Raw genomic sequence first — 17,462 nt, forward strand, 5'->3', positions numbered from 1 at the left:
CAAAAAACTAATCTGCATGATTTGATGAGGACTTTAATTGTCATCCTTCCAGATACAAGTCCACTGCCTCTCAACAGCACCACCTACCTCTGTCTCAAAAGGAGGAGTGGGGAGATTCAAAGATGTGGGGTGGATCAAGGAAGGTTAACAAAAGATCTGTACACTGCATTATCAACTGGTTAATACCACTTGTGCTTATGTCAGCTAAAATTATTTCAATCAATTGGCAAATGGGCCACAAATAGTTAAAAACACAGCTCCTTCCTCAGTTAAGTGACATAACCAATGTTTGTGTCTCATTGAGAGCTTAATGTTGACATGAGTACAGTCGTATTTTTCATGGGAAACACTTATTTTGTGTGTTACATCAGGACACCTCTTTACAAAACACTATTTGTGACACAGTTTTTCATGAGCATTACTAATTATTATGGAGCTAGCAGGAATTGTCACTGCTTAAATCTAGTCAGTTAATTTGTTGAAGGAGTAGTTAATGAGACATGTTTTTACTTTTCTTAAGAAACAGTATGGATTTCCTATTTCTTGCTTTATTTTTGCACTGAGATATATGGTTCCACTTTATGGGAAAGGTCTACATGATAATTACATTAGCATCTTGTATCAAGATTGTACAAATTCCCTCTTCTTAAGTTGTCAGAAACTTTAGAGAAAGTAGCTATATCAGAATACTGATCAACCTTTCTAAAAATAGCCTTTCAATAACCTCTCAGTTTGGCTTTCATCAAGAATAATGGACCCATTTCCTGACAATAACCATTAACAAAATTTGAGTTTTGCTTTTGTCAAGGATGTTCTTTAGAGAAAGCAGTACTAGGTGCCATGAACTCAGTTCTAGTACAACTAAACAAAATGTTGACATTTTCTATGGTCCTGTCAAGGTCTTCCATTGTACAAGTCATAAAATTTTACTAAAGAAATTAAAAAAAAAATTGGTATGCCCTTACATGGATAGTTGTATCTCAGCACTTGAAAACGAAGACTCACATTAATAAATGAGGAAACAATATTCAGAGTGATGTCACACAAAGTTTGGTGGTTGATCTATATCTGTTTTTGATCTGCAATGATAATTTTTCAAAGATGTTCAGAGTCACTTAAAAACTGTAATGGTTGCTGCCAATACTAGTAAACTAATAAAGGGCCCACATTCATTTATTCAGTTAAACATGCTTAAAATTGGGTCACAGGAAACAACATGATTCTTAATCTTACAAAAACACATTTTATACAATTCTAGACAAATAAAAATACCAGAAGTATAAATCAGTGGGCACTTATGAAATTAAACTACTTGTTTGTCAGTGCTAGGCACCCTGATGAACAGCATACTCATATACTCATGGGGCACGAGTATGTATACAAGTTGATCAAGCAGCTCAGTTCTGCCTGCTTTGCACTTAGGAATTTCTCTCACTGTATTGGCCTGTACATGGAATTACTAGTGCAGCTAAGGGTATTTATTCCAAGAAGCATGCAGTAAGAACATTATATAAAGATGATAACCTGGAACTTTGGAAATTTTACATTCACGTGCCAATATTTACTCCGAATGGCATTTGTAGTTAATATGAGTAGAAAGGGTATAGTTAAGATGAACTGTGAAATTTACAACTATAAGCCTAGATATTTATAGCTACAAGACTAGAAGTAAAGATGGTTTCCATGAGGTCTTTGTATCACTACATGAGGTTGAAAGTAGCATTTAGTATTCTGATATAATGGAATGTGACAGATAGTTAGCAAACATGAGGTACAAAGTAGGAAATCTACAGACATTGCTACCTTGAAGTCCATGGCAGAGGATACTAAAAAAAGATCTGGAGATTACGCATTCATCATCATAAATAGAGCTGCACCTCAGAGGAACCAGGTGGGTAAATTGCACACCATCAACTATGCCCATGATTACTTTTGCACAGTTAGTTACACTGTCAGGGCCAGGCAATAAGTGTAATTTGCAGAGTATTGCTGTAGATGTAGATGTAGGATCTGGACATCTGACACACACCATGAGGAGAGAGAATCCAGTCAGCAGTCTGTCCTGTCTCATATGCAACATCCTGTAAGTGCTAATACCATTGGCAAGCAGCTGCACTATGCAGGGCTTGCCGCACTATGAACATTATGACAACTGCCACTCACACCCATGCTGTGTCATGCCTGATTTACCTCGTGTCAGCAGTGATGAATGTATACCCCTACCGACTGGAAGCAAATCATTTTTGTGATGGTTCCTGCTTCTGTATTGGAGGTGACAACCACAGGGTCTGTGTCTGGAGGTTAAGTGGAGAGTGCCACAAAGAGTGGTTTGTGGTCTCTCATCACACACCACACCAGGGGTGTAATGGTGTTAAGAGTGACATCTTATGATGCCCAATCACAGTTAGTGTTCCTAATGGGCCCCTTGCAGCTGCATTGTTAATGCATGAGGTTCTGCTACTCATAGCTGTGATGTTCATGAATACCCATGCGCATGTCCTATTCCTACAGGCCAACTCTCTTCCTCATACTGCTAACACTTCCTGAGCATGCCTCTTAGCTGTGGATGCTTTATTGTGGCCAGTCGCATTGCTCGGTCTCTCACCAATTGAGAATGTTTGGGGTGCCTTAAAGTGTGCCATCATGAGCACACCTCCAACCACCAATCTATGGGGTCTGCACACTCAGGTGCAAGTGGTGTGGGATGGAGTATCACAGGACTAAATACCAAACCTTTATAACTCTATGCCATTCTGCCTGGGCCCTTAATTTACAACAATGGGGAAGCGCCATACTAGCTTGTATATTTTTTGGCTTTGTCGTGCAATACATGTTGGTCCTTCAAAGTTGAAAGTCTAATTATTTCATATGCATGGTACCATCTACCTCCCTGCCAAAATTTAATGTAGTCTACCTTGTCTTCTGCGTGCAGCTCATTTTATGAGTGTAGTTAAAAAGTGCCTCGTTAGTCATTTGTCAGAAAATCTGACACTGTGCGGTATATTCTGGTTAACATAAATGTTTATAAACAACAGGTTTGAACTTTTAACAATGTAGGAAAAAAATAGACTGCTACTTACTGTAAAGACACATCAAGTTGCAGACAGGCACGATTAAAACACACTCATGTATAGCTTCTGGTCACAGCTTCATCAGTAAAGAAAGACACACACACTCATAATATTCACACACACACACACACACACACACACACACACACACACACACACACACAAAAGCAACCACACCTCACACAACCCAGCATCTCAGGCTGGAATGCAACAACATGTGGGATGCAATGAGCAATCTATGGGGATGGGGAAGGGGAAGGGGAAGGGAAAGGGGTAGTAGTGTACAGATGGGGAGAGAGACAAACACTGTCTGGTGGAATGTGCAGGGACTAGACTGCCAACAGGTGCAGTAGAGAGGAGCAGGGAAAGATGGGCAGATATGTTGGCAGAGGGCTGCAAATAAACAGGATGGGAGACAAGAATGGGGAGGGGACAATAGGACAGAGGGAGTGGAAACTGTTGGATGGAGGGTTTGGGAACAGTGTGTTATCATAGGTTGAGGCCAGGATGATTAGGGGAGCAGAGAATGTGTTGTAAGGATAACTCCCATCTGTGCAGTTCAGAAAAGCTGGTGGTGGAAGGAAGGATCCAGATGGCTTGGGTAGTGAAGTAGCCATTGAGTGTGTTATGTTCAGCAGCATGTTATAGATTTGCTCTTGGCCACAGTTTGGCAGTCACTGTTCATCCTCGTAGAAAGCCAGTTACTATTCATACCATTATAAAAAGCTGTGTAATGATTGCAACAGAGGTGGTAAATGACATGGCTGCTTTCACAGGTGGCTCAGCCCCTGATGGGTAGGACTGGAATAGGAAGTGCTGGGTGGGCGAATTGGGCAGATTTTGCATCTGGGTCTTCCACAGGGATATGATCCTTGTGGCAAGGGGTTGGGATTGGGAGTGGCATAGGAATGGACTAGGATGTTGTGGAGGTCAGATGGGTGACTGAATACCACTTTAGGAGGGGTGGGAAGTATCTTGTGTAGGATATCCTTCATTTCAGGGCATGGTGATATGTAATCAAAGCTCTGGCAAACGATGTGGTTCAGTTGTTCCAATCTGGGGTGGTACTGGGTGACGAAGGGGATGTTCCTTTGTGGCTGGTTTTTGGGGATGGTGGGAGGATTGGTGTTGTGAGGGGAATTGCATGGGAGATATGTTTGTGGACTACATTTGGGGGGATAGTGCCAGTCTATGAAGGCCTTGGTCAGACCCTCAGCATACTGAGCAAGGGAGTTTTTTTCACAGCAGATACACCGTCCCTTGGTAGCTAGGCTATATGAGAGGGATGAGAGCTGTCAAAATGCAGGTACTTTTGGTGGTTGGTGGGTTTAATGTGGGCAGAGGTGCAGGTGGAGCTATAAGAGAGGAGCAGATCAACATCTAGGAAGGCAGCACACTGGGTTGAGGAAGACAATGTGAAGCAGATGGGAGAGGAGGTGTTGAGGTACTGAAGGAAAGAAGACAGGTTGTCTTGACCGTGGGTCCAGATCATGTAGATATCGTCAGTGAACCTGAACTAGATTAAGGTTTTGGTGCTTTGGGAGGTTAGGAAGGTCTCCTCTACATGGCCCATAAAAAGGTTGATGTAGGAGGGTGCCATGCAGGTTTTTAAGGTGTATGAGGAATGAAGTTGTGGGTTTGGTGTCTGAAGGACATTGAGAAAGGTAGTGTTCAATAGCAGTAAGACCATGGGCATGATGGATGTTGGTGTATAGGGAGGTGTCGTCAACAGTGACGAGTAGGGATCCAGAACATCTCATCTTTTCCCATTACTGACAGCTTGATCACCCTCCCAAGAATCAGTGAAGATGCATAAATGTGAAGTATGAAGTAGCAGATAAAAATAGTAGCTGTGTACTTTAATATAATCTACATCTACATCTCCATATACAGGATGTCTCACAGTAGATAATGTTTTGATGAGTAACAGTGTGCCATATGGGTGTAAAATAAGTCTGAAGACCAGATCAGCTACAGATCTCCCATTTAACTCTCATTTGTGGTTCTTACATTTAGTTACTTATTATGTGAATAATATAGAAATATATTCCCAGCCATTTCCAAACATTCTATTTACAGCTCACTAAAGCTGTCTTTTTTCTCTCTCTTTTTTTTTTCTTCATACAGATATTTTTGCTGTCTTTGTTAAATGCTTGATTCAAAATTTTTATTGGACAAGAAATTAAGCACTCTTTGTGAACTGTTACCAGGTGCAGTAAACAATCATGTGATACACCTAATGACTCCATTAGAAATTCGTACCCTTAATATCTGAAAATATTCATCTGAATTTTTGCTTTCAGTGAAAGAGTTTTCATCTTCAAAAACAAACTGCACACTATACCATGTAGCAGTTTGTTTAACAATATGGCAGTTATCACACATAGCATCACTGTTTGTATTTTTTGGTGTCTCACCATTGCTGACCAGCTGGTGGTGGCTTGCTGCAGTGCTCCCACCTCTTAGTACTGCTTCTCTTCTACTCTCAGTATGGTGTACATGGTGAGTCTTATAGGATGCCACATGATCAATTACTAATTTTTTCTATAAAGAAATAAATTTGCATGAAATCTAAGTGCCAAAAAAATCCAAAATATCACATTAAACATTATGTCAATATCTACATCTGTAGCTCTAAGTCCATGATCATGAAGAATTTAGAGTACATGGACTCATACTTTATTTTCTTTGTTATTTTGTGACACAGAAACTTTTGGTATGCACCATAATATCTCTAAGTCAATCAATGTGAGCTTTATGACAGTTATGTAGCAAATAATAATTTATTTTTATTGTACTCTGTGAACTCAGGTGTCCAGAAGTTTTGTATTCAAACTACTTCTACAGCAGAGTTTCCCCAGTGCATTTTGTTGACCACTCACAAATACATTTGGGCATTGAACTCATGTTTTGTATGTAGATGTAACTCATCCACTAGACATCAGTAACACACATTTCAGCTGCCCATTCCTACTGTTTCATAATCAAATGTCAGTTTCACATAATCCATGCACATGGCAGCATAGTGTCTTGGCAGAATAAGAGAAGTGCATTCTGCTCTATAGTGTTTGTGTGCGAGTGTTATAGTGAACAATAAGTGAACATTTTGTATTTGTTTTAGTATTGTGCACAGTGAGGATTGATGCATACAAGGTGTTAGAAATTTCCTACCAAACTGAATTACTGTCTTCATCATGTGAAGTATGTGGAGAGGGAAGAGATACTGTGTACACTATCTTGGGATTAATCAAGAAGCTTGAAGATGCCACTACCACTGAAATCTTGGAGAATGAAGAACTGGTACAAATGTCTTCTAGGAACCTTACTTATGGGGAACCAATATATGGCCCTTTAATGATGCTGTTGCTAATGACTGTTGCTCTTGAGTATGTCAAGAAGCTAATTCTAGCCAAAAATGAAGGCTGGTCACTGAATAAATTATGCATCACTTCACAAGGGTCAAGAGCAGGAACTATCTATCTCATTATCAGAGATATTATGAATAGCAAGAAACAAAATGTGAGGTCATATTAGAGTACATTTGGTCTACTTTTCAATAGGCAGGAGCTTATTCCATGTCTCTGATGATGTTGATACAAGGCAGTGGGTATGCACAAAAGCTATTGCACTTGTACTGATGGATTTCAAAGCTGGATCTCCCTGGGTGAGGAATTTGAAGGCAGTTCACAAAGTTACAAAGTTTGTAACATTATATGAACGTACTCAAGCATAAAAAGAGATACAGAATTCTGTTACTGCATCTGGAGTTGAATTCATAGACTCTACTGAACCTAATTATGAACACTGAAATTTTAAATACTGACCAATCTGAATTTAATTATGATGTTTACAGAGACTGCACTCTATCTAGCATAAGGGAACAAGACATGATCATTGGGGTGCAATCAGCATCTGGAACATCACATCTGTATACAATTCAGCCAACTATTTCCATGGAAGGTAGACTTCGTTCTCCACTTCTCACTGTCTTCTGTGTTGTGTGAACCAAGTAGTATATTTAGTTCTCTTGTGCAAGAAGAAGCGAACTGATCTCCAATGGCTTCCAAATCAGGCAAAGTGGACTTATTCTTGAACAATGACGGGATAACTGTTTCCCTCTCTATGTTGGAACAAAATGTCTGATTCTGTATTTATTTTCATTCCCTTCAACAGGATCTGTTCATAATTCCAGATCAACACAGACAGGCAACAACCATTCCCACCATGTGCAATGCCCCTTGTTCAAGTTTTGAATGTATACATTTTTTGCCAGTGGAAAAAGTTTGCTACTTTTGTGAACAAGTTGTACTAGACAACATTGATACTGAGCTCCACAGCTGTAGTGCTGTCATCAACCTTCAAGTGCTTACCCATAACCAATTCAGTGTACTCATATTCAACAAACTGATCAGACATGCCAGGAAGAAAGCTATGTTCCCAGTTGAATGTGATGCTTTTGATGCTCCTTACAATCTTATTATCTGGAATATGGAAGATTCAAGTTGCTCAACACCCAATGTTACAGCTGCATCATTTATCCATTGCACTAAGTACTGATTACACCTGAGATTTACATCATAATTAACTTTATTTCAATATCAGTGAGACACATCATGAACATTCCTTTTCAGTTAAAGCAAAATCACATATTTGTTCACTTGGTACTGTGGTTTAGTGTCAATTTTTGTGTTTTACATTTGGCTAACTGTCTTTTGCTTGATTAGTAGTACAAAAATGAATTGCCAAAGTATAAAAATGAATTGCCAAACTGACTATGAGAAAGATCATAAAATAATATACTGTAGTCATCAAACACAACAAAGATGACATAGAGACTAAAAACAATCAAATCAATAATTGCTTAAGCAAACATTACAAAACAGGCCAATAATATTGTATTTAGCTCAGCACAATGAGAAGTGCTTCTAAGGTCAAAACACACTGAACTGGACTTTCTGATAAGTTTATCATTGTGCTGACTCCATATTAACTTGTTATTGAGTTGGACACCAAGGAATTTTATGCAGTGTGTTTCTTTAAGTGTATGGCCAGTAATATGTACATCCTTTGTCTATCCTTCTCCTTGCTACAGGTGTGTCTTTCTTATACTGGACTCTGAGTGCCTTGCCATTCCTCTATAACACTCCCTGCTGACTCCTCTCTCCTCCTCATACATGAACTGGAAGCCTGGATAGTACCATGCGCTTTCACTTGTATATCTGTCAGTCAAGGACTGTAAATATTTTGCTCCTGAAGGTATGGAGTGAACAGCAATCCTGTCACATAATTTAATTGTTTTACCAACTGAATTTTCCTTTTGATACAATTCCAAAAGTGGTTTTGTCATTTGTACTTTATGGTTGTGCTGAATATAGTTACAAGCAATCTGGCAGATAATCAGAATTTATTATATACATGAGGACTAACACCGACAAAATAATATTTCATTTTATCTGGACACATAATTATTAAGTCTGGTATTTTGCAGACTTAGAGACAGTTTGAAGGAAGCACTGTTCTACTTATAATATGAAGAGAATCAAACGACAGGTGGACAGATTACTAAAAAGAAACCCGTTGAGTGTGAGGTCGTAAAAGGCCAATGATGTTTACGGCATTCAACGCCCCACAAATTCTCTACCATGTGACCACAATATTGGCTCCCAGTGACAACAGGGAGCAGAACTTGCGGTATCCAATGGTGATCACAGAACGAGGCTATGGAGTGTAGCTGTACTGTTAAGACAATAACACTAAACAGTACTACAGTGCTAGAGGTGCTGATAAAAAGCAGAGTAAAGCCAATGATAAACAAGGCAAACATTGCATTAAAGCTACAACAAAAGTTTTTGCAGTTGGCATTTTGTCAGAAAGGAATCCAAGGAATTTTGCAGAGTGAGAAAGAAGTGGCTGATGAAATACTAGCATTTCTGCAAAATGAGTCAGTGGACTGTGTGCTGTCATATGTGCTCGGCTGTGCGGACAATGTACATGAGGATTACAATGATCACAATTTGTGTTTAACAACTGAAAGTGATATTGAAACAATTTTTGAGCCATGTAGTGTAGCATCCTTGTTGGACAGAGATGTCAGCACTCCAACCATCAACTGCCAACAGTTGATGGTTGGCGTGCTGACATCACAATTTGCAGATATTCTGCATAAACCAATTATGTTGGCTACTGGAGCAGTGTATATATGGATTGTGGTAACCTCTTAAGCATCAACTAAGGCCTGAGGATTGTGAATTGAAGCGTCAGAACTGGTAGCTACACAATAAATAACATCATAAGGACGGTTGCAGGCATTTCATTTTCTTACAATAGTGAACGGCCATGGTCCCCAAAACCTCCAGTCAAACAAATAGACATATAAAAAAATATAACAATAGTAATTTTTTAATTGGGATTCCGACCTTAATATTTCCACCAATTTTGACATCCCTTCTGATGTTTACAAAATGCTGGTAACACAAGACATATTTAACAATATGGTGTTTGAAACAAATAGACATGCATCACAGAAACTCTCCAAAATGGCACGCAAAAAAAGATCTCGACTAGTCAATTGTGCTGATGCTTTTGATGAAGAAATAGGTAAGTTTATAGGCATAATGCTAATTATAGGGTAAAATGAGGCCCCAGAAATTTCACTTTATTGGTCAGAGAATGCACTGTATAAAAATAAAGTTACAAAAGCTATTATGTCTTGTGGTTGATTTCTAGAAACATAAATGAGAGGACTTACAAGGTACCGTTGTTAGTTGAACATCTGCAGAGTAACTTTCAAGATGCTTTAACCCATGGAAGAGATGTGGTAATTGATGAATAAATGATTTCTTGGAGAGGAAGATTGATGTCCTCAACAAGTCTCACAAGTATGGCATAAAATTGTACAAACTTTGTACAGACTATGGCTATACTTTTGCCTTGTATACCTATCAAGGGGAAGACAATGACTGCAAGGTCCAGGTCACCCTAAGGCTATCACTATGGAAGTGTAAGAAACTCTTTTTGGAAAAGGTTGCATTCTTTATGCTAACAATTTCTATACAAGCTATTCTCTAGTGAGTAAGTTGTTAAATAAAAATATGCTTCTCTGGGGAACAATTCATTCAAATAGACCAGGACTTCCCAAGGATATTGAGGAGAAGCTAGAAAGGGGGAAATGTGTGGAGCAGAGAACAATAATGGCGTTAAAAATTTTAATTGGTTGGATAAAAGGAGAGTTCTAATGATTTCAACTGTTCCTGGATATACTGATGTGTTAGAGAACACTGGGAAAAAGAACAGAAAAAAAGAAATTATAATGAAACCAAAGGTTGTGTTGCAGTGCAAAAAAGTTGCTGATCTCAGTGACCAGATGCCTTTGTATTATTCACCATTGATAAAGAGTGTATTGGTTCCTCCTGCTTTTATTTTCTCTTTGTGTGTTGATTGTCCTCACTGTCGATGTACTGCATTGCTACACTGGCTGAAGAAATGGGTTGTGCATTCCGACACTGACTACTGTAAATTATGTAGCTGACAGGTGCACAGTTGTGGTTCACAGTACTTTAATTTCACTGTTCACAACCCCCCAATAACACACAGTTATATGGCCAGTGCACTATTGTTTAAACTTTCCATAAGCCTCATTAACAGTTAGCAGGCGAACCATCCACATACTGCTATAATAGTTTACTGTTGAACATCTGCAACCAGTAAAACCTAACCACAAAGTTCACAGTTCTTGAAGAATAATCAGGTACTTATGGAGCAGACCCTATCATTGTTTTTACACATGACCTAATTGTTTAACACTTATTACACTGTTAATTTGAAGCATTGTTGTTCTTCTAACCAGCACAGGTTACTTGTCTTAAACTCGGCCATGGACTGACTGTCTCATGACCAAAAATCAGGCCCTCATAGATCATCACAATAATAGGTACTGAAACTACACATTGTTTGAATTTAAATTTACATAAATTACAATTAAAACTTAACCCATTAAATTAACTGAATACATCGAAACATTGGTTCTTTTTAGCAGTTTCTCCTACTGCAAGTGTTAGGCTGAACCATTTGTTTAAATCATGAAATTAACAAATATAAATATGCAAACAATACTTGCAACAAAACTGTTAATTACTTTGGAATTAATGAAGGGATGGCTTTGCTAACATGTTTTCGAATAGATCCAAATAGATGTTTTAAGATTACCAGCATTTAGTCTTCCAAATGTTTATAATTAGTACAGAATTTCTATTTGTTTATCAGTCAACAATAGAATTTAAGTTATGAAACAATGACTGATTTCATCCTATATAATAAACGATACTAACTAGGAATAGTCGAAATTAATTAGAAAATCAATTACATGCTTAAAACTAACCACAAAATTAGATCGAGTTTTATATTCTTTAAAAACTGAGGGACAATCTATCTCTTTTATGAAAATACAGATTATACCAACATCTGTTAATGTTAATTAAGTCAAAATTAAAAAATGAATTTTAAGGAGACAGATGACAAAACAAGAGGGCAATTAAAATTATCACAGCTTCTTTCGTCACAAGAGAGTGAAATGATGGAGAAAAGTTGCAATGGAACTTCTACTAAGGATTTCTATATTAAATGTGTGAATTCTGCATTGTAAAAAGAGCACTTTGAGGAGAGAATGTCATGTTGAATTTTCAGAGAGTCCATTGTCTTGCATTTATGTGGATGTGCTGCCTTCACCACTTCTCCATTAAGAAAGAAAGCCCATACTTTTGGGAAAATGGAGGGACTGGCAAGAATATTCCAGTGACACTGCACATTTTGCTACAATAGGAATTTTCTCAGGAAGGCAAAAAGCTTCAAATGCAAAACCAAGAAATTTGAAACCTGCAATGACTGCTCAGGACAACCTAAAATGTGAATCAGTCATTACAATGAAAACCACATCCAGGAATGACTTTTTATGATTGAAGTGTTTAAATTGTGCAAATGTAATGTTAATAAGTATTTTTTGTATTGTTTGTGTACATTGGTTGTGTGTTTTGGAAATAAATTCGTAGGGTAAAATATCCTTCAAAAATAAAAGAAGCAAGAGGCAATAAAACAAGAATGACATTTTACGATTACACTTGTTGGAGAGTGCAAAGTTTGTCAAAACAATTTGTTTGTATTGTTTCCAGTAAGACATGTATTTACCAAATAAAGCAGTATGGTAAAAATGTCCAACAAAAAAACAATGTTTCGGGATCTAGCTGTCTGCTACTGCAGCAATTTATGCAGTGATATGACACCTTTGATATAGACAGCCCAGCGAGCACCTATGTGGTGAAGTGGCATCATACAGAGCTATATTGACACATGCTGCATTCAGGACACTGATGACATGAGCCACATTTCAGCAAAGTTTCCGTTAGGACACCAGTGAGCTGATACGCAATACAGGCAAGGCTTCAAATCTTCCCCTGCAGGGAATGTGCCAATGGTGTGAACCTTTATGATCACTGTGGCATGCCATTTTTCATTTGGTGTTCATGGTACAAGTTAATGGTATGTTTTGAACATTTCTTGAATGTCAATAATGTCCGTTTTGTGAAGTATAGTACATACATCCCATAGAAGGTTGATCTCTCCACTACCCGGACTCATTTTCTCTCATCCTCCTGACACACATGGTGAGTCATAGAAAGCTAGAATTTTTCTGTGATAACTGTTAAAACAACACTTTCAGATAAGCCTTACTAAAGACTGAACTTGTGACCAGGCACTCAACGTTCCTTGTAAGATGGTTAAGACTGGACAGTGATTGTTGACTCTACCTAATGAACCCTACTGAATGATTAATATCGGTTTCTCCCTATAAAAATTCACTGTATCAGCTTGCAAAGTTACCAGTCAGTGACTCTAATTTGAAGCCCTCTTTTAGCCTGAATTTATTATATAGTAATAATACAATGGAGTTTTCACTGGTACAACCCTTCAGATATTTAAAGTATTTTTAACAAATGTTTATATTAATAACCACAATGAAATGGTGCTGATCAGCTCGTAGCTTGACTTAACACAGTATTTATGTAAAATAATTGATAATTTACACAGATTCATAATGAGACTATATTCTACTTAGTTCTATATGAAGCACGTTCTCACATATCGACATGGGTATTCACACTTACATTTCATAGTTGTGATTGACTTTTGTATTTGTCATTATGCATATTTATAAACTCACCTTTCATACATAAGATATTACCTACAAATTAATTACAAAATTATAAAATACAGCTGCATTGCATTTCCAGTAGTATCACAGAAAATATTTTACCACATTACTTATTAGCTTTCTTTTAACAGTATAGTTTGATTTTTGTGCATGTTTATATTAAAGCCCATGTACATTATTCGAGGAATGAAATACTACATCTGAAATAATACAGTGACTGGCACATCTTCCTGCAAATTGTCCAAATCTCCAGCACCCCAGTTGAGAAATGATACTGCAGCTTGCTGGTAACACCAGCCCCCTAAAGGGGGCTCCACTGAGGGAAAACAGGGCTTTAAATAAAGAAATATCAGTTTTTTTTGGAGCAAACTCTAGTAGTGTCATAACTTTCAGTGCGCAATGACCAACCATAAACCAAACACTTTAAACTTTATTTACATATACATATATAATTGAACATTAACATAACTAGAAAAAATTAAATGCAAATTCTTCTACAAACAACATGACTCAGAAAAACTCAGCTGATAAAGTAAGTTTAAAATTTAATTAACCTATGTATATAGATTAGCAACAATATGGAAAGGGTTGATTGCTACCAACCACACAGAGGAGGTATTCAGCCACAGACAGGTACAATGGAAAACATTGCTAAGCTTTCAGATAAAGTCCTTCTTCTGAAACAGAACGAAGACAGACATTCTCAATGCCTCCTGTGTGTTGTGAATAGCATTCTATCTTTGCCATATTGTTGTTGAATAATCCTGGATTTTCCACTGTATATAGACTATATAACAAAAGGAAAAAGGAAATTTTTTATCAGGACTGATACAAAGACATGTGGATCTGCTCCATATTTCTACATTTGCAGCTGTTAATCTACTGATCAGCATTTTCTGTGAAGAAATGTAGTTTACCCTATTCAGCCTTCTAGCATTCTAAGTACAGAAGAAGCAATGATGACCACTGCTTAGTTTGGGGATAACACTTCTACTAAACTGTAAAATTTAATTAAAGCACATTATTTAAAATTTTATGCTGTCATATTACTGTGCCATATCAGTTGTCTTACTCAGTTATATTATCATCATATTACTCTGCTATTTGATTCAAAACAGTCAAAATTTTAATGCTCATTCATATAAATTAGAGTGTTTTTTATGATTTTACAAATTAATTTGATCTTCTGCATCACATTTCAGTTCTAACATCTATAAAAAAAATTGTGACAGAAAATTTAACTCTATATCTTTTGTTAATATACAGGACTATACTGAAAAAATACAAAAAGGAACTTCACTTGCCACTTAAATCACAGCTTGGAGAATTATCTGATGATGCAGTGTTGTATGATGTACATTTCCAGAAAGTTACATTTCAAACAAGAGATTGTTCTTTGGAATGCATGTCTGAACCTGACTGCAAGTGGAGAAATTATATTCTGCTTGCTGTTTATTGGTATGTATTTCCCAAAACTACACATATTTCTTATAGCAATATGTGTAATAAGATTCTAAACTGTTGACAGTTATATTTCTGCAATAAGCACACCAGTGCATTTACTTTTTTGAGAACATTTTTTGTGCCTAGGAAGTCTTCTTTGTTCAGTGCCACACTTTGCAGTTAATTAACTTCATCTTTAACAATTGTTATCAAGCACATACTACCAAAAACAATCATATGCTGTTTAAAAGTTTGATTTTAAAAAATCTGGGCAGGACGTTATGTGATGGCTGCATATCAGCTGCTGTAGTGTGTAGTGCATAATGTAACAGCAAATTGAGCAATAATATACACTCTGCTGTCCAGTGATTGTCTTTTTAAAATTGGCAAGAGTGAACAGCAATCCATAGGTGATCTTATTGGTGTTGTATATTAGCTATTATAAGCTGAAATGGTAACAGTAGGGACACATTAGAAAATAAATGTCTCAATCACACTTAATTTTATCTTTAAAGTCCACAAAGTTAATGAAAGTAAAATACCCGGTGATCCTATTACACACTGAAAAAACTTTATTAAACTTAAAACGTATTGAGGAGAGAAATAATTTGTAGAAATGTAAAATATCAGGACAGCCCTACTATTATAAATTATCTTTTCTTATGCAAATATGTACACATATTGGTACTTAAGTTAATGGAGTTACCCTGCCTTGCACTTCTGCATCTACAGCTACATACATAATATGATAACTGCTGCGTAGTGTGTGGTAGAGGGTATTCTGCATTCAATCATTTTTGGATTTCTTATTGAGTACTGGTGGAATGACTGCTTAAATGACACTGTGAAGGTAGTGGCTATAGGAGTGATACATAAGAAGTTGAAGAACATCTCTAGATTCTTCACCTAATACTGTTTCTTGAAACTTTACGAGTTGGTTTTTATGGGATTATTGGTAACTATCCTCAGCATTTTCATAACACTCTTCCAAGAGCCAAACAAACCCGTGATAATTCATGCTACTTTTTAAAAAAATCTCAGATATTTGTGTGAGTTGATTGATTCTAATTGTGACTCACTAGCATTGTAATCTTAGTGTGTACTTTAATGTGAAAAATGCACAAACTATTCATCTACCCAGTCTGTAATTCTTCTCTGTTTAATATTCAGAAGACACGCTCTACATATATTGATATCTCAACCTGCAAGTTACTTGTACGCCAGTAACTCAAAATATTTCTTCATTATTTTACTAAGAGAATTTAAAATTTGGAGCAAATTAAACAAAACATCACTATGTAATTGCTATATTCTATGGTAAACATGCTATTTCTTTATCTGTGCAATGTTGTAAGCAAAACATATGCCTTACATGTATGTAACGAAGTAAACAGGTCTTTGTATCAAAACAACAACAAAAATTAGTAAACTATTTGAATATATTATGTGACTGGTTATGGTACCAGACAAGCTAAGTAACATGATTTTGTATATATGTTAATAATACTCATTAATAAGTAGCACATGTTAACATACTACTGGCTTTATTTAAAATTTATACATGAAAAAATATAAGAGTAAGAAAGTTTCCTTCTCATTCCATCTGGTAAGTCTCCCCTGACCTGTAGTCTGGGTGACTTTCCCAAAATTTACCCCTTTCCTATACCTCTCCAATCCTTTTCCTTCATCCCTCTTCCTTCCCCTTGAACCTTTCTGCCCAACGAAGGAGCCACTGGATCCAAAAGCTTGCATAATTGTAACCTGCTTTTAAAAGTTTGTAACCCACATATACAAGGTCCAGTTTCAAAATGATCTAGAAAGAGGACCACTGTTCAAAATGACATCAAATCTGAACAGCAAATTATTGATGCAGGGGGAAATGTCATGGAACAAAAAAAGTTAAATGAAAATTTAACCAATAGATGGCCCTGTAAGCACCAGAATATGGACAGCAACAGACACAAGAAGATTTCGACCCCAACACAAGATGATGAAAGATCAGAGATATGGTCCACATCCTTCGAATGAAGACCTATAAGGATCCTGCAACCCAGGGTAAATTCGAAACTCCAGCAGCAGGCAACAAGCACAAAGGTGATGAAGAGCATAGTGGCAAAGGGAGTTCTAAGAAGATCACCGCCAGGGCGAACGTCAGTCATCGGGAGTCGGAGTATGCAGGACCGATGACTCATTCCTAGACTAGGAGGACACTGTTCTCTTAAGGAGGGAGCAATGTCACAGACGAAGCTAAGAAGCATTTTCACTGTGGTGCAGTGGTTATGATTCTAGACTGTTGTGTGGAGGGTTGTGAGTTCAAAACTGACCTGAACTGTAAATTTTTAATTTGTGTATTTGGTTTGTGGACATTCTAGAAGTATTCACAAATATCAAGAATCATTGTACTGGAATGTTCTGTAACTGCATATATACCATATGTGTTACGGCCGGAGGCAGTTCGCTCTACACTCTTGTATGTGCAGGGACTGAATAAACATTCATTAAGTGAAGCTAGTGTTCGTCATTCATCTAATTACACCTTCTTCTATGTGACTGTTGACTGCTGAATTTGTGCAGTCATGCACATTGAATAGTATGGATGGTGGAATGTGCTACTCGAACCATAGCCGTTGTGCTGCAATTCATCTTTCATTTTAGCTGACCCCCATTGATGTTAAGACACTTACAGTGCCATCTATTGATAAAACTTCCATTACTTCTTTTTTTTTTTGTCCATAACATTTCCT

General features: G+C 37.2%; 1 protein-coding gene across 1 annotated transcript in view; it reads left to right on the plus strand.

The window, feature by feature from the left end:
* Positions 1–17,462, plus strand: part of LOC126278289 (solute carrier family 22 member 16-like) — a 224,849-nt gene that overhangs the window by 158,032 nt on the left and 49,355 nt on the right. Inside the window, exons 6-7 of the mRNA XM_049978299.1 lie at positions 5,375–5,573; positions 14,542–14,733. Of these exons, the coding sequence (XP_049834256.1) occupies positions 5,375–5,573; positions 14,542–14,733 (391 nt within the window). The remainder of the gene's footprint in view (positions 1–5,374; positions 5,574–14,541; positions 14,734–17,462) is intronic.

This window comes from Schistocerca gregaria, chromosome 6 (assembly GCF_023897955.1).
Source record: "Schistocerca gregaria isolate iqSchGreg1 chromosome 6, iqSchGreg1.2, whole genome shotgun sequence".
NCBI lineage: Eukaryota > Metazoa > Arthropoda > Insecta > Orthoptera > Acrididae > Schistocerca > Schistocerca gregaria.